General features: G+C 48.3%; 1 protein-coding gene across 2 annotated transcripts in view; it reads left to right on the top strand.

Moving 5' to 3' along the window:
* Positions 1 to 15,717, top strand: part of LOXHD1 (lipoxygenase homology PLAT domains 1) — a 193,930-nt gene that overhangs the window by 96,591 nt on the left and 81,622 nt on the right. For both annotated transcript variants that reach the window (XM_065935168.1, XM_065935167.1), the window contains exons 18-21: positions 4,103 to 4,263; positions 6,545 to 7,019; positions 7,477 to 7,631; positions 10,233 to 10,366. In XM_065935168.1, the coding sequence (XP_065791240.1) occupies positions 4,103 to 4,263; positions 6,545 to 7,019; positions 7,477 to 7,631; positions 10,233 to 10,366 (925 nt within the window). The remainder of the gene's footprint in view (positions 1 to 4,102; positions 4,264 to 6,544; positions 7,020 to 7,476; positions 7,632 to 10,232; positions 10,367 to 15,717) is intronic.

Genomic DNA, 15,717 nt, shown 5'->3' with positions numbered 1-15,717 from the left:
GAGGACCCTGGTGGGCTACAATCCATGGCGTTGCAAAGAGTCAGACACAACTGAGCGACTAAGCCCAGCACAATACAGGTACTACAAGATAAAGATTAAAAAGGCAGCAGTTCCCTTACCTACCTCTTTCCCCAACCCATCTCCCTTCTTCAGAGGTAACACATTTTTAATAACTTTAGCTTTTTCTTCAGAAATCTATCTCCATATTTTCAGTAATATACTTATCAATTGCTTGATTTTTAGTTGTCATTTAGTTGTTGTTCAGTCGCTCAGTCCTGTCTGACTCTTTGTGACCCCATGGACCGCAGCATGCAAGGCCTCCCTGTCCTTCACCATCTCCTGGAGGCTGTTCAAACTCAGGTCCATTGAGTTGGTGATGCCATCCAACCATCTCACCCTCTGTCATCCCCTTCTCCTTCTGCCTTCAGTCTTTCCCAGCATCAGGGTCTTTTCCAATGAGTCAGCTCTTCACACCAGGTGACCAAAGTATTAGAGCTTCAACTTCAGCATCAGTTCTTCCAATGAATATTCAGAACTGATTTCCTTTAAGATTGACTGGTTTGATCTCCATGCAGTCCAAGGGACTCTCAAGAGTCTTCTCCAACACCACAGCTCAAAAGCATCAATTCTTTGGCACTCAGCTATCTTAATAATCCAACTCTCACATCCATACATGACTACTGGAAGAACAATAGCTTTGACTAGATGGACCTTTGTTGGCAAAGTTATGTCTCTGCTTTTTAATATGCTGTCTAGGTTGATCATAGCTTTTCTTCCAAGGAGCAACCATCTTTTAATTTCATGGCTGTAGTCACCATCTGCAGTGACTTAGGAGTCCAGTCTATCACTATTACCGTTGTTTCCCATCTATTTGCCATGAAGTGATGGAACCAGATGCCATGATCTTCGTCTTTTGACTGTTGAGGCTTAAGCCAGTTTGTTCACTGTCCTCTTTCACTTTCATCAAGAGGCTCTCTAGTTCCTCTTCACTTTCTGCTATATGAGTGATGTCATCTGCATATCTGAGGTTATTGACATTTCTCCCAATAATCTTGATCTGGTTTGTGCTTCATCCATCCCAGCTTTTCCCATGATATACTCTGCATATAAGTTAAATAAGCAGGGTGACAATATATAGCCTTGACGTACTCCTTTCCCAATTTTGAACCAGTTCATTGTTGTATGTACGGTTCTAACTGTTGCTTCTTGACATGCATACAGGTTTCTCAGGAAGCAGGTAAGGAGTTCTGGTATTCCCTTCCCTTTAAGAATTTTCCACAGCTTGTTGTGATCCACATAGTCAAAGGCTTTGGCATAGTCCATGAAGCAGAAGTAGATATTTTCCTGGAATTCTCTGGCTTTTTTGATGATCCAGCAGATGTTGGCAATTTGATCTTTTGTTCTTTTCTAAATCCAGCTTGAACATCTGGAAGTTCTCGATTCATGTACTGTTGAAGCCTTGCTTGGAGAATTTTGAGCTTTACTTGGCTAGCATGTGAAATGAGTGCAATTGTGGGGTAGTTTGAACATTCTTTGGCATTGCCCTTCTCTGGCATTGGAATGAAAACTGACTTTTTTCAGTCCTGTGGCCACTGCTGAATTTTCCAAATTTGCTGGTCATAGACATTAACTATTTTCAGTCATAGACATTAACTATTAACTTCCTACTATGGAATAGGAGGATTTAGCTTTTTTAACACATGCACACACATACATTTATACACACACACGTATATCCCCTCCCTCCAACCGTCAATAATCAACATTTGATTTTTACATTATTATAACCATGTAAATATTATTCACTGCTGAGATACCGACTCATAAAAATTATGCCTCATTTTTTATACAACTTGTTTTTTCTGGAGTTAATAATAATCTCATTTATTCATTAGTAGAGTTTTCAATATACACATATATATTTCTATATACCCATCTGTATACCCACCTATCTGTATTAGTCTGCTAGGGCTACCATAACAAATTACCACAGACTAAGTGGCCTAAGCAACAAAACTTTGTGTTCTCCCAGTTCTGGAGTCTGCAAATCTAAGCTGAAGAGTCAACAAGTTGGGTTTCTTCTGTGATCTATGTCCTGGGATTGCAGAAGGCCACTGTCTCACTGTCCCTTACAAAGTCTTCCTATGAGCATGGGCATGTCTGTGTCCCAATCTCTCCTTGTAAGGATACCAGTCATATTGGATGGGGACCCACCTTAATGGCCTCATTTTAACTTAATCACCTCTGTGAAGACCCTGTCTCCAAATGCTGTCACATTCTGAGATACTAGGGACTAGGGTTCCAACATATGAATTTTGGGAGGACACTGTTTTTCCATAACATCATCTTATCTCCATCTCTCCAACAGAACTAAAGTTCTTCTCATAGCTTCAAATCCAACAGGAACTCTATTTTCTTCTCTCCAACTCATGTCACAAGGGAAACTCTTGTCTTGTTCTCTGGGCTGCAGTGAAGCTTTCCTTTTGAGACTTCCTTTCTACCATCTTTTGGACATTCCAGTCTTTCTCCTCTGGGTTAGATCTCCTGTTTTCTGAATTTCATGTCTTCCTCTTCTTTGGTTCATTGTCCACTGCAATGGAGAATTTGAATGTGTGCAAATGTTTCTGGTCTACTCTCACCATTGATCCATAATTTGGCTTGCTAGAGAATTCTCATCTACAACTCATTTTCTCTTAGAGTTTATAAGGGGTTTTCCTACCACCTTCTGGCTCCCAGGGTTACAACTGGGAAGTCTGATGCCATTCTGCTACCCAAACCTTTGGGTTTTTTCTCTCTAAGACCTGCAGGATCCTATTTTTATCACTAGCATTCTGAAATTTCATGATGTCTTCAGTATCTTTTGTGATTTTGGTTTCATCCAATCTTCTGGGAACTCAAGAGCTCCTTGAATTTAGAAGTGTTTTTTAGCTCTGGGACCCTTTTTTTTCCTATTTATTTCTTTGACAATTTCCAACTCTCTGTGTCTGCTGTTTTCTTTAGAACTGAAATTTGTCTGATTTTCTTATCTTTCTATCATTTTGTTCTTGGGAATTTTCCTTTTTGTTCTTCAGTGCTGTCCTTGACTTTACCCTTTCTTTGGAATACTTTATTTCGGCTACCACATGTTCATTTCCAATAGGTGGCTCTTGTTCTCTGCATGCTAATTTTTATCTCTCCTAATTTTGTTTAATCCTGGTTGCTATTGAAACCAGAGAGAGGGAACAGAGACTGGGGTTCTCCCCATTAAGAATGCTGGCTTTTACTGGGTCTCCTTCCTGTCCATCAACTTGCCCAACCTCACCCCCAGCTAAAGCCATATCTCTAGTTCAACTTCTTTCGGCTCTCAGCCAGTCCCCTCGGTTTCAGCCGCCAATTTCTCACATTGCTGTGGTAATGGGAGACCCCTTATCATGTTGAAAATAAGTCTTAACTTGAAAAAATTATGATTTCACCTTACAGCATTGCTGAGAGGACAAGTCTTGTAATAGCCACTTAGAAAAAGCAAATATGGTCCCATAGTTCTTGGAGACATTTTGCTCTCCTATAAGAAGCGCCCTCTAATGGTGAATACTTATAACACATTTCCACCCTCTAACAACTTAACAGTATTTCTTCAACATAGAGACAAATTCTTTCTGTGTAGCTCTGTTGGTATCATCTGAAAGATGCCTATATTTAAATGAAGATTACCATTTCAACCATCCTCCTTTACTGAAAATAAGGGGAAAATACAAACACATAGCCTTTTGCTTCTTTCTGCCCCACAGTGTCTAGCCAGGGGTATGCACACAGCAGAGGGTGCCAGCTGGTGTGCTGACCTCATTCCTGGTTCCAGAGGACACATGCGGCACAGAGGAGAACTGAGCTTTGGAGTCTGCTTAGGTTTGCCATTTCCACAACCGACTCAAGGCCTCGAAGCCTCAGTTTGTCGATCTGCAAAATGGCAATAATACTGCTTATGATACTGATGGGAGGATTGGACGAGATAATGCCTAGGAAGCAGCAGACACATGGCATAGGTTTGGGAAGTGTTTGCGTTGTAACTATTGTTACTGTTGTTGCTATTACTGAATGTCCTGCTTCTCCTCGTGTACCCGCCCAGTGATCCACTATGAGATTGAGGTTTGGACCGGGGATGTAGGCGGAGCAAGCAGCACGGCCCGAGTATTCACGCAGATTTATGGCGAGGAAGGCAAGACAGAAGTGCTCTTCCTCTCCAGCCGCTCGAAGGTGTTTGAACGGGCGGCCAAGGACACGTTCCAGGTGTGTGGGGGTAAAGCCATGGTGGTGGAGGGGGGCCAAGAGAGCGCTCAGCATATGTCTGAAAACACAGGGATTGGTTCTCGGCCCTGGCTTCTTATTAGAACCATCTGAGGAGCTTTAAGAAACTAGTGCCGCCTAGTCTACACCTGGATCTATTAAATGAGAACCTCTATGGTTGGATATGTTTTCTGTGTGTGTGTTTGTGTGTGCCCAGTTGTGTCTGACTCTTTGTGGCCTCATGGACTGTAGCCTGCCAGGCTCTTCTAATCCAGGAAATTTTCCAGGCAAGAATACTGGGGTATGTTTCTAAAATCTCTACCAGTGATACTAACATGCTGCCAATTCTGAGAACGACTGGAGGGTTGGTTCTAATTTAGCAAAATATGGCGCTAGGGCCTTGGTCACTGCATTCATTTCCAGCCTTGGCCTCTGATTCGACAGCTCACTCAGCCTAAGAGTAGGGCCATGCCTCCCAACCAGGTTACTGCGAGGCTTGGGGTCTCGTGGCCCTGTTCTGAGTACCCCAGACCACCTCACTTCCCTTTGAGTAGCAGAGAAAAAGAGGTGAGAATGTGAGCATGCTGTTGGCAGGAGAGGAGGACCCAGGGTGGTACCTTTTAAAGGGCACGTGAATGTTTTATGTGGGACACAAGTGCATGCGTGCATATGTGTACGTCTGCAGATCTGGTCTGCAGTAGCATCTTCATGCTGGCTGCTCTGCGTGTGTGCCATAAGTAGCCTGGCCTTCAGCAAAGAGTCCTAACGGTGCCCAGCAGAAAGGGTCATGGCTGAGCTGGGCCAGGGTCATGGGTGTCTGGATTGTCAGCGGTGGAGGAGGCCTCCTGGAGTCCAACCCTCTCCTGACATGGCTGAGAGTGCAGAGGCCTGATCGGTTCACCTCCCTGAGCCTCAGCTTCTGTATCAGCTCAGACCTAGTTTTATAGTAACTACCTGGCCTGCTTCACAGCCCCTGGAAGGATGAAAATGGTCAATGTCAGGGAAAGTACTTAGGAAACTGTGACCAGTCACGGAGGTGTTAGGAGCAGAGCGTCTTCTGGATGTGAGTGGACTGCGTGGTTGGGTGTGGTGGTGGCTGCCTTCAGAGCTGGGCAGGTTGATGGGGGAGCCAGACTGCGAGGGTGCTGTGACCTGGAAAATACTGGAGAGGAGGAGATGGCGGGGAGAGATGGCAAGTGAGCCAGACTGCGAGGGTGCTGTGACCAGGACCACTGGACTGTGCTGAAGAAGGAGCTTCCCATATCCAGAGCCCATCCCCACAAAGCTGAGAAGAATACACTCCTCTTTCAGGGGGGCCTGGGCTCCATTTTGGCTGCTCATTTTCTCACAGAGGAGTTCTGGCTACACTGTGCCTTCATGAACAGTGAGTCAGGAGACCCGAACTCTCCTGCCGGTCTGAGCTCCACTTGTGGGGGACACTGAACAGCTCATGGGGCAGCCCTGGGCCTCGGTCTCCTCAGCATGGGGGCCGTCGGCTGAGCCGGGGCCAGACCTCCCCCCGATGTCAGGCTCAGACCAGAGTGGCAGATGGCAGGTCGAGGACGCAGTCCCCTGAAGCAGAGCTAAATCCCTGCCCTTTGAGCCGGCCGTGTGCTAGGGCCAGTGCGGGAGAGAGCTGAGACACAGACAGTAGTGCCCGCGGGCAGAGAGGGCATCTGGGCTAAGCTGGACCTTGCCAACCTCTGGGACCCCCCGAGCACTCGGGGAGGGGAGGGCTGGGTGTGTGGGGGGTGCTGGGGCCTCTTGGGGGCATGGGGGAGACTTCTGTCTTTGACAAACAGCACATTTTTTTTTTCCTTTTTGGAAAAGTTTTATATGATTAATGCTGGGGAAAAAATAATGCTCAGAAAGAGAACACAGAAAGTCACAACACTAAAAAAAAAAAGGTAATAATAAAGCTTAGGAACTGGGATGAATAGGTTTAGTTAGAGGCAGAGGAGGGAATAAAAGCATTCTGCAGGAGGGAGCAAAGATACAGAAAAAAGAAAAACAGGAGTGATTGTGACGCGCCGTGTGTGTGTGTTTAAAGTGGAGAATGAGAAAGACAGGGGGAAGAAGCCCATCTTGACCCACTGTATCAGGGGTTCAGAAGACATCAGTTTGGGTGGAGGGGGGTCCAGCAGGGAAACCAGCCTTGGGTGGGCGGCGGGGAGAGGAGGTGCGCGGGCAGCTTTGACTCAGAGGCCCCAGCCCCTGGCTCCGCAGGGCCCCGGGGAGGATGCTGAGGGCGCCCCCCAAGCCACTGCCCCCGCGCTTCGTGCAGCTGGAGGCGGCGGACGTGGGCCAGGTCTTCAAGATCCGACTTGGCCACACGGGCGAGGGCTTCAGCCCCAGCTGGTACGTGGACACCGTGTGGCTGCGGCACCTGGCGGTGCGGGAGGAGGACCTCACGCCCGAGGAGGAGGCGCGCAGGAAGAAGGAGAAGGACAGGCTGCGGCAGCTGCTCCGGAAGGAACGTCTGAAGGCCAAGCTGCAGAGGAAGAAGAAAAAGAAGAAGAAGGAGGAGGAGGGCAGCGACGAGGGGGATGAGGAGGAGGAGTCCTCATCGGAGGAGGAGTCCTCATCCGAGGAAGAGGAGGAGGAAACCGAGGAGGAAGAAGAGGAGGAGGAGCTGGAGCCCGGGATGCAGGAGGTGATCCAGGAGTACAAGTTTGATGCCCACCGCTGGCTGGCCCGGGGCAAGGAGGACAACGAGCTGGTGGTGGAGCTGGTGCCCGCGGGCCAACAGGGTCCTGAGCGTAAGCCTGCAGAGGGGTCACTCAGCCCCCAGGGTGGGGGGGTGCGGAGAGGGGAGGATGCCCAGCTCTCCTTGCAGGTGGGGCCCCCCACGGCTCTCCTGACCTGGGCTGTACTGAAATGCCACCATGGACTGTTCTTTGCTGGGGCTGGCATTGCCCTTGCCCTGAGACTCTTGGGAGGAGCCCTGGTATAACTCGCAGTGACTCATCATGGTGACATCAGCAGGAGGGTTGCTGAGGACCAGCGCCTTGCCAGAACTCTCAGCCTCTTGGGCTTCATGGTGAAGGGAAGTCTTGGGTAGGGAGGAGGAACCGGTTCGCCTCTACGTCAGTGTAGATGTAGGTGTACCTCGAGGTCTTTCCTGCTTCCACCATCTGGCTGGATCTGACGGGCTGAGGCTCAGGTCCACCCCGAGGCCCAGGTGTCCTCAACACTGTGCCTTTCTGTGTCCCCCAGCCAACACCTATGAGGTACAGGTGATCACGGGAAATGTGCCCAAGGCTGGCACTGATGCCAACGTCTTCCTGACCATCTACGGGGAGGAGTACGGGGACACCGGCGAGCGGCCCCTGAAGAAGTCAGACAAGTCCAACAAGTTTGAGCAGGGACAGGTAGGGTGTGGGCTCCCCCAGGGGGGCTGGTGGGTCCCAGATGGAGGGAGCCCTCTGCTGATTCCCAAGGCAGGCCCAGCCTGCACGGCAACTGCTGTGTCCAGCCCTATGCCCTGTCCTGTCCAGCCGGGTAGAATGGAAGCGCCTCGTTCACAGCACTGGGGCTTTGTGGCAGGGACATAAGGAAAGGCACAGGTGGGGTCTGGTGCCAGGAAGCGCCCAGGAACTAACTGGAGGCGGCACGGGTACCAGACCGTCAGGGGTTCGGGGAGGAAGTGCTGACCAGAAGATGGGCTTTGAAGGAAACTTGGAGGGGAGGAGGCGTGTGAGCTGGGCCATGGTGGAGGAGTATGGTGTTGATCTGACGATGACAGTGAGAGGTGTTCCCTGAAGATGGGACCACACGAGGGAGGTGTGGGGTGGAAGTGCGGAAGGCCAGTTGGAGGACATTGGACGGTGGGTCTTCTCACTCTGCTGTGGTTACTGCCAAGCCATGGTGGGTGCTGCCTCTGAGAAGCTTGACACGACCAACTGAAGGGTTGGGGGCATGAGAGCCTTAAATGACAGCTGAGAAGCTCGACCTACATCCTGAGGCAGTGATGCCACAACAGCATTTGAGCATTTAGAGAAATGCAGGCCCCTCTCCTTCCAGGTTTAGTAGGAAAAGCATGGAAAAATGCAACTGTCATTCTTGTCCCTTGAGATTTTACAGGGTCCTCTGGCTAGAAGACTGTCTCTTGTGTCACCTTTCCCATTTCTGCCAGCATCCCAAAGCCAGCTTCCCTCATCAACAGAGAGGAGAACCAGAAATGTACAAATCCATTAAAAATACTTCTGAGCTCATTGCTTGATCTATTTTGGATGTCCCTGCTTTTTTCTTCAACACCACCTTCCCATGACTTGAAGATCAGGATTTATTTCTGTGTTTCCTTTAAAACTTGCAGCCACTATGATGACTAGAATTGGAAGGAAATTGCTGCAGAGGATGTAATTGGTACAACTGATGAAACTTGAATGTAGACTACATGTTAATATTGTGTTGACTTTGTTTCATGAATTTGGTAATTGTACTGTCATTGTATGGGCCTCCTTGGTGGCTCAGTGGTAAAGAATCCATCCACCTACAATGCAGGAGCTGCAGGAGACGCAGGTTCAATCCCTGGATTGGGAAGACTCCCTGGAGGAGATCGTGGCAACCCACTCCAGTATTCTTGCCTAGAGAATCCCATGGACAGAGGAGCCTGTCAGGCTACAATCCACAGGATCGCAAAGAGTCAGACATGACTTGTTACTGAGCACGCAAGCACTGAGATTATATGAGAATGTTATTCTTAGAAAATCTATGTTGAAGAATTCAAAAGTAGAGGATCACGATATCTGCCAAATAGTTTCAAATAATTCAGGCAAAAAATAGAGAAAGGGCAAGAGAGAGTGAGAGAGAAAATAAGATCTAAGGGTATACAAAATTTCATTGCTCTGTTTCTGCAAATTTTCTGTAAATTTAGAATACTTTTCAAAAAGTAGTTTAAAAGTTATAGTCAAGAAGATCTCATTCACTTATTGGGTTCACTTCTCTGGTCCTGGTGTCATCTGCTTCCTCCAGTGCATATATGTACACTGGTATCATATACGTACACTGGTATCATATATGTACAGTAGTATCATATACGTACACTGGTATCATATATGTACAGTAGTATCATATACGTACACTGGTATCATATATGTACAGTGGTATCGTATACGTACACCGGTATCGTATACGTACACCGGTATCGTATACGTACACCGGTATCGTATACATACACTGGTATCATATAAGGCTTCTCTAGTGGTCTCTCTTCCCACTTGAATGGTGAACAATCCAGGTCTTACACTTTACATTCTGTAATTACTTCGGATTTGCACTTTGATTCATAGTAGGTACTTAATCAGAATTTGTGGTTGAAGGAGTTTATGCACATACGTACACACACAGCATGTAGTATCTGCATACATACATGCAAGCAACAGGTCCTACACATACACACACACCCCCCACAACACAAATGCGGGCATTCAGTCAACCTATTTTCCCTACCTCTCTCTCACGGTCACTTCTATCACCCTCTTACTTCCCTCCACCTTCCAGGACACAGTGAAAATGAGAAGACCTCCCTGGCAGGGGCAGGTGAAAAGACAGTAGTGCAGCAGGTGAAGGGAATGAAGAGGTGGAGACTTCCAGCTATAAAATAAATAAGTCTCAGGGATGTAATGTACATGTAGGGAATATAGTCGATAATGTTATAATGACTCTGTATGGTGATGGATGATAATTGGTCTTTAAGTGGTCATCATTTCATAATGTATAAAAATATTGAACCACTATGTTGTACACCTGAAACTAATTTAATGTTGTATATTAATGATAATTCAATAAACAGAAGCCGATAGTGCAGACCAAACCCCAGATGGCTGGCTACATTTTCCATTCCCCCTCCTTCCTGATGCTTTGGATCTAACAATTGGCCTCAGGCTGCCCCAGGTCCTGGGAGGGTGAAGCTGATGGCAAGGTGGGGAGGGCTGCCCCCACCCCATGAAAGCTACTCTGATCTTTCCCAGACAGATACCTTCACCATCTATGCCATTGACCTGGGGCCCCTGACCAAGATTCGGATTCGCCATGACAACTCAGGCAACAGACCGGGCTGGTTCCTGGACAGAATCGACATCACTGACGTGAACAATGAGATCACGTGAGTGGGGCTGGAGGGGAGGGAGGGGAGGTATGCCTGCCACTAAGATAATCATGGAAGGAAGGGTAGGGCGGGCTGGCTGTGATGCGTGAGGAGGGCGGGGCTGGGATGCGGGTCTGGCCCAAGGAGCTGGCTAGGTGGGCATTGCCTCCTAGGAGACTCGGGCTGCCCCTCAGCTGCCTGGCTTGTCAGGTGGGCAATCTAGTAGAAGATCTAATCCAGTTTATGTCCATCGTTTCAGAAAGTCAAGTTTTCTATTCCTGCCATGGCCCAATCTCCGTGCCCAGACTTACTATTCATAAGTCTCTCCATGTATAAAGTGACTTCCAGGACATGACTTTAACATTCTAGACCAGGAATAAGGAAACTTATTCTGTGAAGGCCAGATAGCAAATATTTTAGGCCATTTGGTCTCTGTTTCAATTGTTCGGCTTTGCGTTTGCTGCAGAAGAGTAGCCATAGGTGATACCTAAGTGAATGGATTTTATTTATTTATTTTTTTAAGTTAGAGTAGTCAGGAACTGGACTTTCCTGGTGGGCTCAACAGCTAAGAATTTTCCTGCCAATGCAGGAGATGTGAGTTCGATCCCTTGGTTGGGAAGATCCCCTGGAGGAGGAAATGGCAATCCTCTCCAGTATTTTTTGCCTGGGAAATCCCATGGACAGAGGAGACTGGTGGTTCTACAGTCCATAGAGTTGCAAAGAGTTGGACATGACTTAGCAACTCAACAGCCACAACAACAAAGTAAATGGATGTGTCTGTGTTCCATGAAAACTTCATTCATGGGCACTGAAGCTTGAATTCCATGTAATTTTCACATGTCACAAAAGCTATTTTTCTTTAGACTGTTTTCAACCATTTAAAGATGTAAAACCTTTGCTTGGGTTGTGGGATGTACATAAGTCGGTGGTGGGCCAGATTTGGCCCACAGGCCATAACTTGCTGGCCCTGCTCCAGATTCATAGCTACCCCCGGGAGCTAGAGTGGGAAGGGGGTCTTGTCCTTCTGATAGGTGAAGGGACCACACCCCAGGGAGGTGAGGCTGTAGCCCCAGCACCAGTTTGTGCCAGAGTCAGGACCAGAACTCCAGACCATCAGAGATGAATCTGGTGTGTTTCCACCATGAGACCACATTGCCTTTTGGGCAAGAGGAGTCAAGGGGCAATAGACATGAAAGAAGGCCTGGAGCTGTTGGGGGCAGGGGCACAGAGGTGGACAGAGAGAGAAGCAGGCAAGATCTTGAGGGGTTTGTGGAGCTGCTGAGGGCCTGCCAGTGCCCAGAATGTCGAGGGCACTTAAGAAATAAATGTTTGAATTAAACAACATCTTGGCCTGCAGCCTGGTGTCTCTTGAAACATTCCCCTCTCTGTGCAAGGTAGGGGCTGATGGAGGTCACCCCATCTTCCACCTCAACCCTGCCCCACCAGCCCAAGAGATTACTCCAGATGGGGACACTGAGGGACAGCTCACATACAGCCCAGTGTCATGGGTATCTATGAGGTCACACGAGGTCCCTGTGGTGGCACAGAAGGACTGTGGGACAAGCCCACACTGGGAACCAGGGTCCTCACCTGGGGTAGGTGCTCTGCCAGAAACTCACCAGGTCACCCTGGACAAGTTACTACACCATCTTTACAGAAACTTAATTTTATATTGCAGTATAGTTGATAAGCAATGATGTATTCATTACAGGTGTACAACAAAGTGATTCTGTTATACCCATTCAACTGTCCATTCTTTTTCAAATTCTTTTCCCATTCAGGTTAGTAGACTGAGTTTCCTGTGCTATACAGTAGCTCCTTATTGGTTATCTATTTTAAATATAAAAGTGTGTACATGTCAATCCCAAACTCCAACTTTATGAGCTTTCATTTGCTCTTCTGATAAATGGGTTTAAAGGTAATAGCCCACCTTACATCTCAAGATGGTCTCAAAATCTAAAGAAAGCGTTTAATCTTGACAAGGATAAAGTGTTCCCAAAAAACGTAAGGACAGGGACAAACTGTGAACATCCCATACAGCCTGGTTAGGGTCGGTGAACTCTGTTCAGTTGATTTGGCATCTCTGGGCCAACCCAACAACTTGAAAATTATTGCAATTCTATAATCTGTTTTAATTTCTGTCCATACTTGTCTTCTTTCATTTTTAAGAATATTAGTTGTTCTTACCTTTTCAAATCAAGACATTAGGTGACTTTTTAAAAAACCCTGTTGGAATTATGATCGTTTTGCTGTTAAATGTGTGTGCAGAGAATTGCACATTTAGACCATGAAGTGCTCCCCCAGGCACACATTTCTGTCTATCCAGTTGCTCCTTGAGTATCTCAGTCAGGCCATTTTCTACACTTACTACACACAGGCTACACGTCCCTGTTACATTTGCTCAAGTGTCTTATATCTTGATCACTCTTGTGACTGGAACCTTCTCATCACTCCCCTCTCCTTTTCCCCGCCCTTTCTCTTTCCTTCCTCCGCTCCACACTCTGCTCGTCTTCCCCTCTCGCCCTGCCATCCTTCCCTGTTGGTGTTTCATGGTTTCTTTACTTTGTTTCGTTGCTACTGAAGCAGCAGTAAGGGCTCTGTGCTCAGCTGGCTCCAACCAGGGGCAGGCAGAGAGCGACTCTGAGCAAAGCCTGCCCTGGGAGAGAGATGTAAGACCATGGCCGTTCGTTGGAAGCAGAATGAGAGCAGTGAATCATTCTCTCGGAGAGGCACTGTCTTCTCAACAGTGCCACGACCTTCCATGACCTTTGTTAGCTCAGGAATCAGACCTTTGCAGCCAGAAGGGTGAATACACCCTGAGCTGTCCTGGATGCAGTCACTGGTCTCCTTGCAAACTGGGTGCCCTTAACTCCTCTCCGCCGCTCCCCACCCCTCCGTCCATTGGCCCTTCTGTCAGAAAAGCTGTCAGACGCCCCTCCCCATCTTCAGCGCCTCCTGGTCAAAGCCTCCCGGCTGGCCCCTCTGCCTCACCCAGGCCCTGCCTGTGTCTGCAGCTGTCCAGACCCTCAGGCCAAGGTGTCTCCTCTGCTCACACCGTGCAGAGGCTCCCGGGTCTGTCAGAGTAAGAGCGAGAGCACTTCCAGGGGCCGGTCCCACCCCTTTTGCTCACTCCTTGCTATTCCTTGAAGCCAGCAGATGCGGTCCCACCTCAGGGCCTTTGCACGTGCCGTCCCCTCCTGCTAGCACTCCTACCCTGATGGCCTGCTCATCCTTTGTCTAGGTAGGTCTCTGCTTAGGTCCCATCTGCCTAGCGAGATCCCACTCCCAGCCCTGGACCTTTTATTCCTCCTCCTCTGTTTACTGTCCCCACATCACTGACTTATATAAACTGCTCTATTTAGTCATTCTTCCTCTCTCTGATGTAGAATATGAGGTCCCCTGAATGAGGAAATGACTGCATCCATTGTGTTCACTGCTGTGTCTGCCCCCTCACCACCCAGTCCCTAGAAGAGTGCCCGGCACATAATAGGCATACCATAGATACTTATTAAGTCAACTAATAGATAAAATTATGCTTGATGTGTTTATTCATTCATTAATTCAACAAACACAAGCCATGCTAAGTGCTACCAGCTAAACAACTCTCTCAGATACCACCTTTGAAGAACAGAAACCTATGATGGTCTGGGAGGTAGTTCAGGTTCAATTCCTTTCTCTTCCACTCTTTGCCTGTGTGGCCTGGGTGGTCACCTCATCTCTCGAGTCTCAGTTCTTCCATCCATACTGTGGGCATAAAGAAACTCTTACACAAAACCATAGCAAGGAAAACAAACAAAACAAAACAAAATTATAGTGAGGACTAAGTGAGGTGCTGTGTGTCAGGGGGCCCAACACCCAGTAAAAGGCAGCATCGGTTCTTTCCCCGGGCAGAAAGGTTCCAGTGAGTCAACATCTAAAAGTGGCCAGACAGCTAGGAAATGGGGCAGGAAAATGTGCAAGGTGGTTGAGGAGCTGACAGGCGGGGAGGCAGGGAGAGCACAGGGATTGTGGGGTGAGCAGGTGCTGGTGGTCTCCACGTGGTAACCTAGGACATTGAGGGGACCGGGAAGGAGGGTGTGATGGTAGGTGATCAGGCTGCTCTTTTGTCCAAGGTGGCATCGAGATGTACCTTTATGAACAGGCAGCCCTTGGATGTTTGAGTGCTTGAAACAGAGAGCATTAAAAGTGTTTGAAAAATGTGATTCGGGTGGCACAGAGGTGGAGAGCCAGGGGGCACATATGGGATGCAGTGGGTCACTGTGTTTTCCTGGGCATGAAGATCATGGAGGATAGGAAACAGGAAAAGAACACTGGAGAGGGTGGTGAGACAGGGTGAAGGGGCTCCAAAGCCACACTGCGAACACATCCAGGCTCCTGACTGGCTGCATTTCATGGGCACCCTTCCAGCTGAGCATGGAAGATGGGGAGAAGGAGCAGGGAGATGTCAGCTGCTGTCAGGCCCCCTCGGGAGATGCTGTCTGAGTAGAAAGACTCAGGAGAGGGTGTGATGCCCAGAGTCCCTGCCATCGCCATGAGGTCACCCAGACAGAGCCACAGTGGCCCCAGGGGTCAGATGTCCAGAGGTGGACAGATTCAGCAGAGCCTCAAGCAGGACCCCTTGGAACCCTTCTGGCCTCTGAGACAGTTGCTCTGGAGGGCAGCTGAGTCTGAACTCGAAACCCCAGGAGGAGGGGACTGGGGGGAGCGGGGACCGAAGATTTATTGATCTGCAACTCAATTGCAGAAAAAAAAAAAAGAATAATTATTTTCCAAATAGAGAGTGCTTGAGGTCTTTTAGAGGAGTCTCAAGCTGTCAGGGTCCATGATCGAATGATGTGGAAAGTCTTTTTAATGGTGGTTTGCAGCTGTGAGTGGCTTTGAGTGCATTGTCTTGGGGTCTGAGGTCTCCCGTGGGTTGACCGGGGCTCTACCCACAGACTCACATCCTCTCATATAAGGAGGCCACTAGTCCCTTGGGCAGGGAGAAAATTGTGAAGTTGAGACAGTTTGTCTGGGGACTCTAGCCTGGGAGGCTCCGCCACTGGCCTCTCTGGAAAAAAACACTTTAATAGTGTCAGGTTGATGTTCACGGTGACAGCCCCGTCACACTTGGGATGAGGAGAGCTGGCCCTCTCCTCTCACTGGCTCTGCTCAGACAGTTCCTGGAGCCTTGGGGTGACGTCAGGCACCACATTCTAAGGGGGCTGATGGAAAAGAGAAAATGCATCTTCAAGAAAAGAATAGTGACTGATTAAGAAACCTAGGAGTTGTGGCAGGAAGTCTGAAGGAGGAATTAAGAACGTTTCACCTGAAGAGGGGATGATGCCTTTTGACTCCATTGATTCCTGTGGTGCCCATGTGTGCCAGGG

This window comes from Muntiacus reevesi, chromosome 4, assembly GCF_963930625.1.
Source record: "Muntiacus reevesi chromosome 4, mMunRee1.1, whole genome shotgun sequence".
In the NCBI taxonomy this organism is placed as follows: Eukaryota; Metazoa; Chordata; class Mammalia; order Artiodactyla; family Cervidae; genus Muntiacus; species Muntiacus reevesi.
The sequence above is the reverse complement of the archived record's forward strand: the minus strand, read 5'-3'. Positions and strand labels throughout refer to the sequence as shown.